The 18,293-nt window shown below is 40.5% G+C and overlaps 1 protein-coding gene across 2 annotated transcripts in view; it reads right to left on the reverse strand.

Annotated features, from left to right (window-relative positions):
* ift140 (intraflagellar transport 140 homolog (Chlamydomonas)) overlaps positions 1-18,293 on the reverse strand; it is a 137,511-nt gene that overhangs the window by 28,096 nt on the left and 91,122 nt on the right. For both annotated transcript variants that reach the window (XM_043711518.1, XM_043711517.1), the window contains exon 19: positions 6,479-6,656. In XM_043711518.1, the coding sequence (XP_043567453.1) occupies positions 6,479-6,656 (178 nt within the window). The remainder of the gene's footprint in view (positions 1-6,478; positions 6,657-18,293) is intronic.

Below are 18,293 nucleotides of genomic sequence, written 5' to 3' on the forward strand. Positions count from 1 at the left end.
CCATTCCGAAATGGAGCTGTTTATCACTACCCTTTGTTTCCTATTAGCCAACCAATTTTCAATCCAATCTAGTACTTTGCCCTCAATACCATGCACCCTAATTTTACTCACTAACCTCTTGTGTGGGACTTTATCAAAAGCTTTCTTAAAGTCCAGGTACACTACATCTACTGGATTTCCCTCGTCCAACTTCATGGTTACATCCTCAAAAAATTCAAGAAGATTAGTCAAGCATGGTTTCCCCTTCATAAATCCATGCTGACTCTGACCTATCCTGCTGCTACTATCCAGATGTGTCGTAATTTCATCCTTTATAATAGACTCCAGCATCTTTCCCACCACTGAGGTCAGAGTAACTGGTCTATAATTTCCTGCTTTCTCTGGCCCACCTTTCTTTAAAAAGTGGTATAACATTAGCCACCCTCCAATCCTCAGGAACCGACCCCGAATCTATCGAACTGTGGAAAATAATCACCAACGCATCCATGATTTCCCGAGCCACCTCCTTCAGTACCCTGGGATGCAGGCCATCAGGCCCTGGAGACTTATCAACCTTCAGACCTAATAGTCTCTCCAACACCAAATCCTGGCAAATATTAATTCCCTTAAGTTCAGGTCCTTCAGCCACTGTTACCTCAGGGAGATTGCTTGTGTCTTCCCCAGTGAACACAGATCTGAAGTACTCATTTAATTCCTCTGCCATTTCTTTGTTCCCCGTAATATATTCCCCTGTTTCTGTCTTCAAGGGCCCAATTTTAGTCCTAACCATTTTTTTGCCTTGCACATACCTAAAAAAGCTTTTACTATCCTCCTTTATATTACTGGCCAATTTACCTTCGTACCTCATTTTTCCTCTGCGTATTTCCTTCTTAGTAATCCTTATGAGTGACATTCGTCCATAAAGTTTAATGACTCCATAAAGCTGTGAAGCTGACCTATACATTTGATATATTAAATGCAATAATATTTATACACTGCATCAGCCGAATAATTAGCTGATCATGTGTATTAGATAAGAATCAGAGGGAGAGTAGTGTAATGCTAATCTTAGAAAAAATAACCTGGACAATTGCTCTGAAAGATAATTCAAATCCACCACAGCAGCTGGGAAATTTAAATATGAATCCTCATAACGATGATGAAACTAGATGATTGGTATTGTTACAATTATGGTAAACATGGACTACTGACATTCAGCTTCCATCACCTGCTTGTCAGACCTGAAATATTTCATGGACTTTTTATAAAAGAATAAATACTGACCTGAAATGGCTACTGTGCCACCTGACCAGGCTCAGTCAAGTTCATGAAACCATCAGTAGGCAAGGCTGACCTAAAATTAAGATTATTATTAAAAGGCACTGAAATGCAGATTGGTACCTTCTGGCTAATTTACACCTTTTTGGAAGTTACACATTCGGATGGAGGTTGCCTGCAGATCTTGAAAAAAGCAATGACATCTGACACCAGAAACTACAAAAGGAATTATATTTTGAGCAACAGCTTTGCAAAACAAAACTTGATCAGCAAAACTCAAGATAAAAATGGAGTTAAAAATAAGAGCTGGAAAGCTCTATGTATCTGTCTGTCTCTCTTAACCTTGAACTCAATGCTTATAGGTGGAAAATAACTTGGGATAAGAGCTATTCATCGAGAACTGAGGAATATTTGCAAAGTTTGACAATGCTGAAGAAATAAGACAACAGTTAAACAGTCAAGACTTTAAGTAGCAATTGCTATTACCTTTCCAGTTGTGTTAGATACCTTTCACCTTTTATAAACAAAACTTATCAGTTGAGTTGCATATATGTTTAATACCACATTTTTATTAATTTTCTGGATTAATATAATTAAAATTCTACTTCCTTTCACTCAAGAAAACTTTGCAATTTGGCTCCTTCATTTTTATCTCGTTAACTACATTTTAATTTAAGTGTGATAGATGCATGCTAAAAGAAATATACAAATATTTGTTATGTGACAATACTATGGCTTTAAGAGGTGTACTTTGTTTTTTTTTGTGAAGGCAGAGGCACTGAGCTGTCTGCTCCAAACCCAATAAAGCAAACAACTTACGAGGCCTGGTTTTTATTATCCTGGTTATATTAAGTTGGAACAATAGAAGCAGCCTGAATGGGTGGGGTCAAGCTCTCACAGAACCAGGATTTTATTTAGTTTTAGTTTTTAGTAACATTTACTGGGGTCTTGAAGCTGCATGTGGAAGCTCTTACTTCTCTCTCTGTTACAGCTAAAAGCTAGGGTTTTCTTTTGTTGCTATAATTGCAGGTGAGACAATCTATTTTACCAAATTTGCCTTCACCAAGTGTGTTTAGGGATGTTACTATATTGGAACAGTTAATTAGTAGTAGTTAATATATAAATAGTTAAGCAGTTTGATAGAGTTACGGTTAAGCCAATTTTTTTGTCTTATGAATAAAATATGCTTTGTTTCAAGACTGGTTGTTTGTCCATCTGCTGTGAGGGTTGACTGGTAACGCCACTAGGGAGGAAATTCCAGGATTTTGACCCAGGTATACCAAAAGTACACAGCTATATTTCTGAGTCTGGATGGTGAGTGGCTTGGAGGGAACTTGGTGGTGGTGGTGGTGCTCCCCAATATATGCTGCCCTTGTCCTGCTAGATAGAAGGAGTAGGTTAGTGCTGCCAGAGGATTCTTGGAGAATTTCTGCAGTGCATCTTGTAAACAGATGCTCCAACTGAGGTTTGGTGACAGAGAGCGTGGTATTTTTGGATGTAGTGCCAAACAAGCTGGCTGCTTTGTTCTGGATGATATTTAGTTTTTAAGAGTTATTGGGGCAGCACTCATCCAGACAAGTGGGTTAACATTCCACCACACTCCTGACATGTGCTTTGTAGATGTTGGACAGGCTTTGGGGAGTCAAGAGTTGAGTTACTCACTGCAGTATTCCCAGCCTTTGACTTGCTGTTGTAGCCCCAGTGTTTATATAGTGAGTCCAGGTGAGGTTCTAATCAATGGTAACCTCCAGATTTTTATAGTGGGGGATTCTGTGTTGGTAATGCTATTGAATGTTATGAAGTGGTAATTAGATTGTCTCTTATTGGTGATAGTCACAGGCTGGCATTTGTGTGGTGCAAATGTTACTTGCCACTTGTCAGCCCAAGCTTGGATATTGTCCAGAGCTTGTTGCAATCGAACATGGACTTCTTCAGTATCGGAAGAGTCACGAATGTGCAATCATCGGTGAACATCCCCACTTCTGACCTTTTGATGGAGAGAAGATCATATGATGAAGCAGCTGAAAATGGTTGGGCCTAGGACACTATCCTGAGGAACTCCTGCAGAGATGTCCTGGATCTGAGATGTATGACAACCAGAAACCATCTTCCTACGTGTCCAGTTTGACTCCAACCACAGGAGAGTTTTCCCCCAATACTCACTGATTCCAGTTTTGCGAGGGCTTCCTGATGGCACAGTCTGTCGAATGCAGCCTTGATGTCAAGGGTTGTCACACTGACCCCACCTCTGGAGGTCAGCTCTTTCGTCCTTGTTTGAATCAAGGCTGTTAATGAGGTCAGAAGATGAGTGGCCCTGGCAGAACCCAAATTGGGTGTCACTGATCAAGTTATTGATGAGCAGGTGCTCCTTGATAGCTCTGTTGACAACATCTTCCATCCCTTTACTGATCAGAAAAGATTTACAAGGATGTTGCCAGGGTTGGAGGACTTAAGCTACAGGGAGAGGCTGAACAGGCTGGGGCTGTTTTCCCTGGAGCATCGGAGGCTGAGGGATGACCTTATAGAGGTTTACAAAATTATGAGGGGCATGGATAGGATAAATAGACAAAGTATTTTCCTTGGGGTCAGGGAGTCCAGAACTAGAGGGCATAGGTTTAGGGTGAGAGGGGAATGATATAAAAGAGACCACAAGGGTGCTGGCAGGTGGGACTAGATTGGGTTGGGATATCTGGTCGGCATGGACGGGTTGGACCGAAGAGTCTGTTTCCACGCTGTACATCTCTATGACTCTATAATCAAGCATAGATTGACTGTGCAGTAACTGACCTGGTTGGATTTGTCCTGACTTTTATGTACAGGACATACCTGGGTAAATTTCCACATTGTTGGGTAGATGCCAGTGTTGTAACTGTACTGGAACAGCTTGGCTGAGGGAGCGGCAACTTCTGGAGCACAAATCTTCAGTATGATTGCTAGAAAGTTGTCAGGGTCCATAGCCTTTGCAGGATCTAGTGTCTTGGACCATTTCTTGGTATCACATGAAGTGAATCCAATTGGTTGAAGACTTGTATCTGTAGTGTTAGGGACCACTGGAGAAGGCCGAGATAGATCATCCACTCGGGGGCATGTCTGGCTGAGGATTGTTGCGAAAGCTTCAGTCCTATCTTTTGCACTGATGTGCTGGGCTCTTCCATCATTGAGAATGAGGATTTGTGAGGAGTCTCCTCTTCCAGTGAGTGGAACTGGATGTGGCAGAACTGCAGAATTTAGGTTTGATCCATTAGGAGATCGGTTAGCTCTGTCTGTCACTTGTTACTTGTGCTTTTTAGCACGCAAGTAGTCATGTTTGCTGGTTTCACCAGGTTGACACCTCATTTTCAGGTATGCCTAGTGCTGTTCCTGGCATGCCCTCCTGCACTCTCCATTGAACCAGGGAAGAATCCTTGCCTTGATGGGAATAGTTCAGTGGGGGATATGCCAGGTCATGAGGTTACAGATTGTGCTGGAGTATAATTCTGCTGCTGTTAATGGCCCACAGTGCCTCGTGGGTGCCAAGTCTTGAGTTGTTAGATCTGTTCGAAGTCTCTCCTATTTAGCACAGTGATAATGCCACACAACATGATGGAAGTTATTCTCAATGTGAAAATGGGAGTTCATCTCCACAAGAACGGAGTTGTGATCACTCTTACTGATTCTGTTTTGGACAGATGCATCTGCAGCTGACAGGTTGGTAAGGATGAAGTCAAGTATGTTTTTCCCCCCTTGTTGGTATCCTCAGCACCTGCAGCAGACCTAGTCTAGTAGCCACGTCCTTTAGGACCCAACCAGCTCAATTAGTAGTACTGCTGCCAAGCTACTCTTGGTGGTTGAAATCCCCCACCAGAGTACATTTTGTGCTCTTGCCATTCTCAGTGCTTCCTCCAAGTGTGGTTCAACATGGAGGAGTACCAAATCATCACCTGAGAGCGGATGGTATGTGGTAATCAGCAGGAGGCTTCCTTGCCCATGTTTAACCTGAAGTCATGAGACTTCATAGGGTCCGGAGTCAACGTTGAGGATTCCCAGGGCAACTCCCTCCTGAATGTATACCACAGTATCACTACCTCTGCTGGGACTGTCCTGCTGGTGGGACAGGACATACTTAGGGATGGTGATGGAAGAGTCTGGGACATTGATGCCATGAGTGTGACTATGCCAGGTTGTTGCTTGACTAATCTGTGAGACAGCTCTCCCAACTTTGGCACTAACCCCAGGTGTTAGTAAGGAAGACTTCGCAGGGTTGATAGGGCTGTTTCTGCCATTGTTTTTTCTGATGCCTAGGTCGATGCCAGGTGATCCATCCAGTTTCATTTCTTTGAGACTTTGTAGTGATTAGTACAACTGAATGGCTTGCAAGGTCATTTCAGAGGGCAGTTGAGAGTCATCCATATTGCTGTGGATCTGGAGTGTGGGTCAGACCAGGTGAGGATGGCAGATGGGTTTTTCTGACAATTAACAATGATTTCATGGTTATCAGTAAATTCTTAATTCCAGATTTTTTAAAAATTGAATTCAAATTCCACCATTTGCCATGGTGGGAATTAAACTCAGATTCGCAGAACATTAGCTGGGTCTCCGGATTAATAGTTTAGCGATAATACCACCGTTGCCTAGTCTCAACTTGACTCTGAAATGGCTGTTAGTCACTCAATTGTATCAAAACATTGTCGAAACATTGAACATGAATGGCATTGACCTCAACAACAGAAACAACAAACACATTCCGAGGGACAAGTGCACTATTTTCCATATGCCTAAATGATTGCAGCTTAACAAGAAGCTCGAGACCATACGAGGCAAAGTAACCTACTTGATTGACAACTGAATCACCACTCCCACACACTGGTAACATTTTGTATCATTAACACTGCAGCAATTCACCAAGGCCCTTTGGCAGCATCTTCTAAACTTGTAAATACCTAGAAGAACTAGGGGAGCAGACACATGGGACCATCCCCAGATCTACAAGTTACCTTCCAAAGTCACAAAGCATCTTAACTTGGAAATATATTACCATTTTTTCACCTAGAAATCTCTTCCAAACAGCTTTGTGAATGTACCTATGCCAAATGAACTGCAGCAGTTCAAGTTGACTCATCACCACCTTCTCAAGGGATGGGTGATAAAGTTTGGTCTTACTAGTTTGGCTCACACTCGTGGGTAAATTTAAATATTGTATGTGATGCACTTTACACTGAGCTGGGAAGATTCTGTCACCTACCAGCATTCCCAACTGTATTGCAAGCATGGCCACTCGTGCATCTAATTCCGGCTCCTGTTCAGCCTCTCGTAGGGCTCTGGCTCCCCTGGCATGGCCCATGTTCCCCAGACATACCTTGGCCACGTCTAATCGCCGTGTCTTCACACACATCCTTGCCATATTCTCCCACACCGCCTCACTGCAGGAAAGAATAAAGAGTGCTAAACATGATACACATTGTTGTTATAATCCCTTAAGATCTACTGCTTGGATAGAGCTTAAAGCAAATGTCAATGATTTTACCTTATTTCAAATGGCCCCTACAGGTAAATTGCAATAGAATGCACTATTAATAGGGATGTTGACTAACATGTTACGCATAGAATAATTAATCATTAGTAAAGGTAAAGTTGCCATAGTCCTACCAGACCATGCAGCTGCTCTCTCATTGGAGACACTAACTCATTGGTGTTTGTTTAACCTGAGAGTCATCTCGCCTCAGGTGAGGGTTGAGAAGATGACTCCTTCATGGTAACCTTAGCCGGTGTGGGAATTGAACCCATTCAGTTGGTATTACGCACACTGTTGGCATTACTGGCCATCCAGCCGACTGAGCTAACCAATTATCATTAGAAGACTGTAAACAAAATCAAAATAGTGAGGATTCTGGAGATCTGAAATAAAAACAAGAGCTGGAGAAACTCAGCAGGTCTGGCAACATTTTTTGACAAAGAAACAGAGGTAATGTTTTGAGTCCAATGGGACTTCCCTTCAAACTGAATAGATGTGGAAAAGTGATGGGTTTAATGCTGTTGAAAGAGATGGGGGGACCAAGTAGAATAGTGCAGAAGGTTCTTTGCTCTCTAACTTTTTCCTGACCTTCCCCTTAGTTTCACTTGAATCCATTCCAGCTAAAGGATTGAATACATTGATATAGGTTTATTTACATTGATGTTTCTTCTTATACTAAATGTATAGAATATGTAAATTTTAAAAACAAACAGGAAGAGGGATTGTAGCAGGACTGTCAACAGTTAGCAGTAGCCTTGCATTGCTAACCACTGTTGTGGTTCATAGCTTCTGTACCCGGTGGCTCTTTAAAGTAATTACTCCTTGCCACAAATTTAGCCTTGATGTATTGCTTAGAATGAAGACCACAACTGCTTTTCTCCATTTCAACACTGAGAATTTCATCCAACACAGCAACATTTCAGAGTGTAGGAGCCTGGGTTGGTTCTCCCTCACAAGACCAGAACTGAGCACATCGTAGCTTAAATATACTAGATCCATCTTAGCTCATTGAACTGTAGTGCATGATATAAATGAACTAAATTCAAATCTCATTGGACTAAGAAGGCAGCACAATCCATGTTGTACAATTGTACGGAGATTCTTGTGGTGATCAAGATAATCCATTTTGCATTAAGCCTTTAAGCTTAAATACTTGCAGAACTATGCTGACAGTTGTCATAAATCATTGAGATTAACAGATAATATCATAGCGCTAATGTTACTAAACTAGTAATCCAGAGGCCTGAAAGAATACTCCAGAGACAGGAGTTCAAACCCATGGCAACTGTAGGAATTCACATGTCAGAAACACCCTTGCCTTGAGGTTAAACACCATATTCAAATGTTTAATTATGAATTTTCTCACACTTCATGTATGCTTATGGATTAATTCGCCTTATGGCTGTAACTGGATACATTCTATTCTTTTTTTAGAAATGTAATTTAGAAAGACTGTAAAACAAAAGCAAGATTATACACGATTAGAGGATGAACTAGAAGAAAGAGGTCTTGAAAGCTGAACTCCAGCATCGAAATGGGGATCTTCAAGAGTAAATGATTATTGTGCGTTGCCTATGAATATTTTCACGTCACTCTTAATAGTGGTGTTTAGATCTCTTATTTTTGGTACAGAGATAGGGATCTAAGCCTCTGTTTGTCTTTAATACGTTGAAACAATGGCTACTGAAGCTGCTGAAAGGCATTCATCGCCTTGAGAACACTCAGTAGAAATGAAATGACTACCAAGGGAAGATCAGGATCACAAAACTGTTGCCAATATTATGATCAGAGAACAGTTTTTATTGTTCTACTTTTATTTGATTTATTTTATTCCAGTCAATGAATGAATTTGAAGATTAACTGAAGGATTCAAAGGCAGCTTGTTAACTGAAGGTGAGACAGAATTGACAGAGCACCTTACATTATAGAACTCAAAGGCATCAAATTTAACCTGTCAGCTGCAGACATTGAACTACATCAGGGAAAGAAGAACATACTTGGACACTTTATTCCAGAGAGTGGTTCCACCCCTCAGACTAGGTAATTCAAAACTGGTCTGTGATCAGAGACATCAAGGTGAGACAGGTATAAGGATCCAAGGGCTGCAATCGAGAAGCTCAACCCCTGCAACTGTTCGACAGATCTGAGGTTGTTGCAAACTGTGTGAATGAGGATAGGGACTGCAAGGAGAATAAGTGAACTGTTCATGGCACCTTTATGATGTCTCGAGCAGCTACAGGACATTTTGAAAGAGGATGGTGAATAGCAAGTGGTTGTGGTACAAATTAGTACTGTTACGACACGGGGATATCAAGTCAAACTAAATGAGTCTCACTATCATTGGATTCGCAACACAGTGAAATTAAAATATTCAATAATCCTCAAAGTTGCTCAGTTGTTTCTAACCAGACTTTATGAATAACAGATCACAGACACCAAATTTGTAGCTTAAACAACAATGAACAAATTATTACTAATACTGTAACATTAGCAGGATATATAAAATGAACACAAGGCTGAAGAGATGGTGTGAGGGGAGGATTTCAGATTGCTGGGGCATTGGGACCATTTCTGGGGGAGGCAGGACCATTACAAATTGGATGGGTTACGACTGGCAGAACTGATGTCATAGTGGGGCATTTGCTAGAGTAGTTGGGGAGGCTTTAAACTTTAAATGGAAGGGTATGGGAACCCCTGCAAGGAATCAGAAGAAGGGGAATCAAAGACAAGAGCAAAAGACAGTGAAATAAGAAAGGAGACAGGCAGAGAAATCAAGATCTGGGATCAACCAAGGCCATAGTGAAAAATAATGGGAACAGGGCACAATTTTGAAAAGACAAGCCTTAGCCATGGAGCATTTACAATGATGCAAATAGAAGAATATCGATATGATACCGGTGGGAATATGGAGACATGGTTGCAGGGTGACTAGCAATGGGAACAGAACATCCAGGGATGTTCAGTATTATGGAAGAACAGACAAAAAGGAAAAGAGTTGCATTGCTGGTTAAGGAAGAAATTAATATAATAGTGAGGAAGGACATTAGCTCAGACAATGTGAAATTTATATGGGTATGGCTGTGAAATATCAATGGGTAAAAACATTAGTGGGGTTCTATATAGACTCCAAACTGTAGGCGTGATGTTGTGAATGACATTAAACAGGAAATTAGAGATACATGCAATAGAAGCACACCTGTAGTAATGAGTGACTTGTTTCTGTATATAGATGGGCAAATCGAATGGGTAACAATGTCAAAAAGGAGGAATTCCTGGAATAAATAAAGGATGATATTTGGACCAATACATTGAAGAACCAACTGGAGACTGGGTATTGTGTAATGAGAAAGGCAAAATTGGCAATCTAGTTGTGTGAGGCTCTTTGGAGATGAGCAATCATAACATGATAGTCTCCATCTTGATGAAGAACTCTGAGATAGTTGATCCTGAGACCAGGGTCCTGAATCTAAATAGAGTAAACTGTGATGGTATGAGATGCGAGTTGACTATTTATAGATTAAGGAGAGATATTTAAAGGGACAATGGTGGAAAGGCAATGGCAAACATTCAAATAGCAAATGGGTGGTGAAACAATTTTTATTTTTGTTTGATGCAAAAGTAAATTGGGAAAGTTTGCCAAACCATAGCTGACAAAGGAAATTTGAGATTTTATAAGATCTAAGGAAGAGACAATAAAATTGGCCTGAAAAAAACACAGACCTGAGGAGTGGGAACAGTTTAGAATTCAGCAAAAGAGGACAAAGGGATTGATTAAGAAAAAAAATGGAGTACAAGTGAAAGTTTGCAGGAAACATTAAAACTTACTGTAAAAGTTTCTATGGACATATTTGGTGAAGACAAAAAATAGGTTCTTTACAGTAAGAAACTGAGAAATTTATAATGTGGAACAAAGAAATGCCTAACCAACTAAATACATACTTTGGTTTTGTGTTCACAAAGGAGGACACAAGTAACATATCAGTAATGTTGGGGAGCACAGAGTTTAGTGAAAGGAAGGAATCAAATGAAATCAGTATTAGTTAGGAAATAGTGTTTGGTAAATTGATGCAATTTCTTATGAAGTTGTAGACATATACTGTACTTTTAAGGGAGCTGAAACTTCTGGCTGGCACAGAGTGTGCTAAAAAATTTTAAGATGTAACATTTGGTTGTGAAACAAATAGCTGGAGCTGCTTTGCCACAGTATACAACAAATTGAAATTCGGCCAATCAGTTTAAATTATGCCCCAGATACCAAAATCCAATCAAATTTGAATTTTACTGTTTTGAATGACATCAAACTAATTAGCCGGTCTGATATTTTGGGGTATATAAAATCAGGTATTTCGAACAGTTGGGAAGAACAGCAAAGACCAGCCAAGCATCAACAGACTACCAGCGGAATAACTCTCTGAAAGCCTGTCAATAAGAAGGTTGTGCAGCAAAAGACTGAAGATGACAGAGAGGATTTTTTTTTTTAGATTACTTAGTGTGGAAACAGGCCCTTCAGCCCAATAAGTCCACACCGACCCGCCGAACTCTCTGAAAGCCTGTCAATAAGAAGGTTGTGCAGCAAAAGACTGAAGATGATAGAGAGGATTTTTTTTTTTTTTAGATTACTTAGTGTGGAAACAGGCCCTTCAGCCCAATAAGTCCACACCGACCCGCCGAAGCGCAACCCACCCATACCCCTACATTTACCCCTTACCTAACACTACGAGCAATTTAGCATGGCCAATTCACCTGACCTGCACATCTTTGGACTGTGGGAGGAAACCGGAGCACCCGGAGGAAACCCACGCAGACACGGGGAGAACGTGCAAACTCCACACAGTCAGTCGCCTGAGGCGGGAATTGAACCCGGGTCTCTGGCACTGTGAGGCAGCAGTGCTAAGAGGAATCTACAGAGGAGGTTTGACATCCAAAGACAACAACTGGTTTTGAAAATTGATTTGCTGTAAATTTAAGAGGGAATTTATTGGACCAGTATTGCAGAGTGGGAGGTAAAAATAGGTTAAACAGAAAGGAGTTGTAAATACTGGTTGTTTAATATTCTCTTTTGGACTTAAGAATAAAATTGTTAATTTCTTCTTTAAAGAGTGATATTTGGGATAGGTTCTTTGCCACTTGAAATTTAACAGATTATAGCACAAGGTGAGCCTTTCTATGCGTCTGGTTTAAAGTAGCAGAAGGGTTTACCCTGTGTTGTAACAGATTGAACGCCATTAATCCCCAGGGTGATGTACATAATCTGCATCCCACAGTACTTTAGTAAAAAGTACCCCAGAAATAGTGGATGTATTGACGGTTCCCTTATTGTCTGCAGTTTTGGTCTCTTTATCTGACAAAAGATTTTCTTGTAATAGAGGGAGAGCAGCAAGGATTCACCAGACAGATTCCAGAAATGGTAAGATTGACATATGAGGAGAGTTTGAATCAATTAGGATTATACTCACTGGAGGTCTGAAAAATTGGAAGGGGCGGGTGTTGTGTGAGGTTGGTTCTGATTGAGACCTATTAGATTCTAATAGGACTAGACAGGGTACATGCAGGAAGGATGTTCCCAATGGCGGGGATGTCCATAATCAAGGGTCACAGTCTAAGGATATGGGATAAAATTTCAGGATTGAAATAGGGAGAAATTCCTTCTGCCAGGGAATGCTGAGCCTGTTGAATTCACTCCCACAGAAAACAGTCAAGGTCAGTACATACTATGATTTCAAGAGAAAATTGGATATAGCACTTGGGGGCTAAAGGGATTAAAGGATATGGGGAAAAGCAGGAATAGGCTATTGAGTTGCATGATCAGCCATGGATGATCAGCTATGAATGGTGAGCAGACTCGAAGTATCAAATGGCATAATCCTGGTTCTATTTTCTGTTCCTACGTCTATGAAGGGAGACATCCAAGTGAGGTGGGCAAATAGTAATTGTAGACGACAGTATAATTAGAGGGATAGACACTGTTCTCTGCAGCTGTGAGCAGGAATCTCAAAGGCTGTGTCACCTATGCAATGCCAGGGTTAAGGTTATCAATAACTGGTAAGACTGGAAAGGGATTTCTTTGCTGAAATACTTCAAATAGTTTGGAGATAAATTATAAAACAGAATCTCCAAGGTAATAATCTCTGGATCACAACCTGAGCCATGGGAAAACTTGCATAGGATAATTTTAAAAAAGGAGTTAAATGTGTGGCTCAAAGGATGGTGTGGATGGAATGGCTTTCAGTTTGTGGAACACTGGCAGCAGTACTAGTGTACAAGGGAGCTGTTTTAGTGGGATAAGCTTCACTTAAAGCATGCAGAGACCAGTGTCCTGGAGAACTGAATAGTTAGGTTTGTAGAGAGAGCTTTAAAGTAGTTGAGTAGGGGAAGGGCATTGAGAGAAGGGAAATGTAGCCTTAAAAAGCAGGAGGCAGCATTATTGCTCTTTGGATAACCCAGAATAGGACAGGGAGAGATAGATCATGCAAACATAGAAAAACAACAGTAAGTAGGGTCAAAGGAGCAATAAAATTGCAAAAAAGGTAAAATGAATGGTTCTTTACGTGAATATGCATCATATTAAGAACAAAGTAAATTAATTAATACACAAAGACAAATTAATGGGTACGATCATTTGGCCAATATAGAGAGATAGTTACAAGGAGATCAAACTAGAACTAAAAGTTCAACACTATGTGCCATTTCAAAAGGACAGACAGGAAGGAAAGGGTGGTGGGGTAACATTGTTAGTTTGGATGGATGAAGAATGATTGTAAGAAATGATCTTGGATTAGAAAATTGGGATCCATTTGAGTGCAGCTAAGAAATAAAAAGGGGAAAAAAACGACATTGTTAGGAGAAGTCTTAGACCTCCTAACAGTAGCTACACAATAGGATAGAGAATAAATCAGGAGATAAAGAATGCATGTCATGGGTGACTTTAATCTTCATGTAGTTTTGGAAAATTAGACTGGTAGGGGTAGCCACAAGGAAGAATTTATCGTGTATTTTAATTTCCTAGAACAATACGTTGTGAATACCAGATTATTTTGCATTTGGTGATGTGATATGAGGCAAGTTTAATATTGAAAATCACACAACAGCAGGTTCTAGTCCAAGAGATTTATTTGGAAGTATAAGCTTTCAGAGCGCTGCTCCTTCGTCAGGTAGCTAGTGGGACAGGATCACAGAACTCAGAATTTATAGTAAAAGTAACTGATGCAAAGTATTGAAAGTTTAGAAAATGATGCCAAAGTAAAATAAGAAACTGTGACCATAATATGGTGGAATTTAACATTCAGTTTGAGAGGGAGAAACCTGGGTCAGAAACAACTGTGCTCAGCTTAAATAAGAGCAATTACAAAGAAATGAGGGCAGAGGTAGCTCGAGTGGACAGGGAAAGGAGTCTAACTGAAAAAATTGAGAAGAAATGGCAGACATTTAAGAAAATAGTTCATGACTCACTTCAAAAATATATCCCAATAAGAAGGAAGGATTCCAAGATGGGAAGAAACCAACAATGGTTAACCAGAGAAGGTAAAGATATGATCAAATTGAAAGAAAAATATACAATATACAAGATTAGTGGCATGCCAGAGGATTTTAGTTGTCTATTGTTAATTTTTAAAAAAGATGATTAAAATTAAGGGTAAACTTGCAAGTAACATAACAACAGACAGCAACAGCTTCTCTAATTATATAAAGAGAGAGAGGCCAAAATTAAGATAGGTTCCTTAGAGAACCAAGCTGGGAAATAATAATAGAGAACCAGTAAATGGCAGAGGAGTTGAATAAATGTTTTGCAAAAACCTTCACAATTGAAGACACTAATGGAATTCTGGAATTACTAATAATCAAAAGGTAAAAATAACAGAAATAAATGGAACATTACTATTAGAGAAAATGTGCTCAGGAAATTAATAGGGCTAAAGCCTGACAAGTCTCCTGATGGGATGCATCCTAGGATTTGAAAGGAAGTAACTATTGAGTTAGTTGATGCACTGGTAGTAATGCTTCAGGAATACTTAGACTCTGGAAAAGTTCCTAAGAATAGAAAAACTGTTAAAATAAAATCCTTATTTAAAAAGGGAAGGAGACAAAAATCAGTTAACTACAGGACAATTAGCTTAACATCTGTTACTGGGAAAATATTAGAGTCTCTAACAAAGGATGTAATAGCAGAACATATAGAAATACATAATATGATCAAACAGAGTCAGCGTGGCTTCACAAAAGGAAAATCATGCTTGGCAAATTTATTAGGATTCTTTGAGGTAACAAGCAAGGGGACACATTCTCCCCATGTCTGCATGGGTTTCCTCTGGGTGCTCTGGTTCAATGTATATTTAGGCTTCAAAGGTGTTTGATAAGGTACCACAAATCAGGCTACTTAAAAATATAGTCAAAAGTGTGATGCTAAAAAGGCACAGCAGGTCAGGCAGCATCCAAGGAGTAGGGGAGTCCATATTTCGGGCATAAGCCCTTCATCAGGAATCTGCTTGTGCTCGAAACATTGATTCTCCTGCTCCTCGGATGCTGCCTGACCTGCTGTGCTTTTCCAGCACCACACTCTCAACTCTGATCTCCTGCATCTGCAGTCCTCACTTTCTCCTACTTAAAAATATAACAACGCATAGTGTTGGAACTAATGTATTAGCACTGACCAGGAATTGGCTAATTAACAGAAGATACTTCGAAAAGAAAGGCACCTTCAGGAAAGCAACTTGTAGCTGGTGGAGTGCCACAGTGATCAGTGCTAGGTCACAATTATTTTGAATACATATTAATGATTTAGATGAGGAAAGTGAATGCACTGTAGCCAGATTTGCAGATCATAGAATCCCTACAGTGTGGAAATAGCCCATTCAGCCCATCAAGCCCACACCTACCCTCTGAAGAGCATCCCATCCAGGCCCATCCCCTACTCTATCCCTGTAACCCTGCATTTCCCCAGCTAATACACTAAGCCTGCACATTCCCATACACTATGGGCAATTTGAATTGGCCAATCCCCCTAACCTGCTCATCTTTGGACTGTGGGAGGAAACCAGAGCACCCAGAGGAAACCCATGCAGACACAGGGAGAATGTGCAAACACCACACAATTGACAGAGGCTGGAACTGAACCCGGGTCTCTGGCACTGTGAGACAGCAGTGCGAACCACTCAGTCACCATGCCAATGACACAAAAATAGGTGAGAAAGCAAGAGGTGAGGATGACACAAAAAGGGATATAGACATGTTAACTGAATGGGCAAAAACTTGGCAGATGGAATATAATGTGAAAAAATGTTAGGTTATGTACTTTGGCAGGGAGAACAATGGTTGGTTCTGGGCCCTCTTTTGTTTGTCATTTATATAACTGACTTGGATGAGAATACAAAAGGCATGTTTATTAAATTTGCAGACACCAAAACTAATGGCTTCGTAGACAGTGAACCAAGTTTACTAAGATTACAAAGGATCTTGATCAAATGGGTCAATGGGCTGAAGAACGACAGATGGAGTTCAGTCTGGATAAATGCAAGGTATTGCATTTTGGTACAATAAACAAGAGTAGAACTTATTACAATTAATGTTAGAGTGTTGGGTGGAGTTGTAGAAGAGGGACCTAGGGGTCCAGGTACATAATTCTTGAAGTTTGCATCACATCGAGACAGGATGATTAAAAAGGCATTTAGCACACTTGCATCCATTGCTCAGTCCTTTGAGTATAAGAGTTGGGAAGTCATGTTGAGATTGTACATTGGTGAGGCCTCTTCTGGAATATTGCATCCAGTTCTGGTCACCCAGTTATAGGAAGGACAGTATTAAGCTGGAAAAGGTTCAGAAGAGATTTACCAGGGTACTGCTGGGTATGAAAGGTTTTAATTATAAAGAAAGGCTGGATAGGCTGGGACTTCTTTCACTGGATCTGAGGAGATTAAGAGATGACCTTACAGAAGTTTACAAAATAATGAGCTGTGTTAATAAGAGGTATCTTTTCCCTAGGATGGGGGAATTTCAAGGTTAGGGGACACATTTTTAGGGTAAGAGGAGAGAGATTTAAAAAAAGACATGAGGCAAATTTTTTTACACAGAGGGTGCTTCACATGTGGAATGAACTTCCTGAGGAAGTGGTGGATATGGGTACAATTTCAATGTTTAAAAGACATTTCGATAAATGTATGAATAGGAAAGGTTTGGAGGGATATGGGCCAGGAGGAGGCAGGTGGGACCAGTTTAGTTTGGGATTATGTCTGGCATGGATTGGTTGGACCGAAAGGGCTGTTTCTGTGCTGTATGACTCTATAAGCACTGAGTATTACTTAATTGGAGAAAGACTGCAGAAAGCTACAGAACAAAGTAATTTCGGAGTCCTCGTGCATAAATCACAAAAAGCTAGTGTCCAGGTTCAGCAGATAATAGGGAAAGTAAATGTAATGTTGGCCTATTTCAAGGGAATAGTGTATAAAAATAGGAAAGTTTTGCTAAAACTGTATAAGGCGCTAGTCACACTACTAATAGAATACTACGAATAGTTTGGGCCCCTTATTTAAGGAAATATATACTAGCATTGGAGACAGTCCAGAGAAGGCACACTAGGCTGATCCAGGATGTGGAAGGACTGTCCTATGAGGAGAGGGTGAGTAGGTTGAGTCTGTACTCACTGGAATTTAAGAATGAGAGAATATTTTTGAAACATTCAAGATTTTTAGGAGATTTGACACAGCAGATGCAGAAAGGTTGTTTCCCTTTGTGGGAGAATCTAAGCTCAGATAACAATCTCAGAATAAGGCTCATTTAAGACAGAGATGAGGAGGAATTTCTTCTCTCAGAAGTTGGGTGGCACAGTGGCTCAGTGATCAGCAAGGCTGCCTCACAGCAGCAGCGACCAGAGTTCAATTCCAGCCCTGGGCGACTGTGTGGAATTTGTACATTCTCCCCGTGTCTCCATGGGTTTCCTCCGGGTGCTCTGATTACCTCCTATAGTCCAAAGATGTGCAGCTTGGGTGGATTAGCTATGAGAAGTTGTCCTGTAGTGTACAGGGATGTGTAGGTTAGGTGTATTAGTCATGGGAAATGTAGGGTGATAGGGATGGGTCTGGGCGGGATGCTCTTCGGAGGATTGGTGTGGACTTGATGGCCAAATGGCCTGCTTCCACACTGAAGGGATTCTATTATTCTAGTCTATGAATCTGTGGAATGTTTACTGTAAAGAGCATAGAAGCTGGATCATTAAGTATGTTTAGGGTTGAGATGGACATATTTAATCAGTAAGGGAATCAAAGATTATTGGGAAAAAGAAGGAGTTGAGGATTATCAGATCAGGCATGATCACATTGAATGGCACAGCAGACTTGCTAGGCTGAATGGGGTACTTCTGCTCATATGTCTTATTGTCTTAACTGGTTGTTTGATGCTGCATAGATACTGGAGAAAAGGGTCCAATAAATGAACAGCCAAGTCAATTCCAGAAAAACAGAGAGCTGATCCCAGTTGAGTATTTTTTGGCAGAGTGACCTAATGTTTATCAGGATTTGACTGTATTTGTACAAAAAGAGACCTCCTGCTGAGTGCT

Source organism: Chiloscyllium plagiosum, chromosome 21 (assembly GCF_004010195.1).
Source record: "Chiloscyllium plagiosum isolate BGI_BamShark_2017 chromosome 21, ASM401019v2, whole genome shotgun sequence".
Lineage (NCBI taxonomy): Eukaryota > Metazoa > Chordata > Chondrichthyes > Orectolobiformes > Hemiscylliidae > Chiloscyllium > Chiloscyllium plagiosum.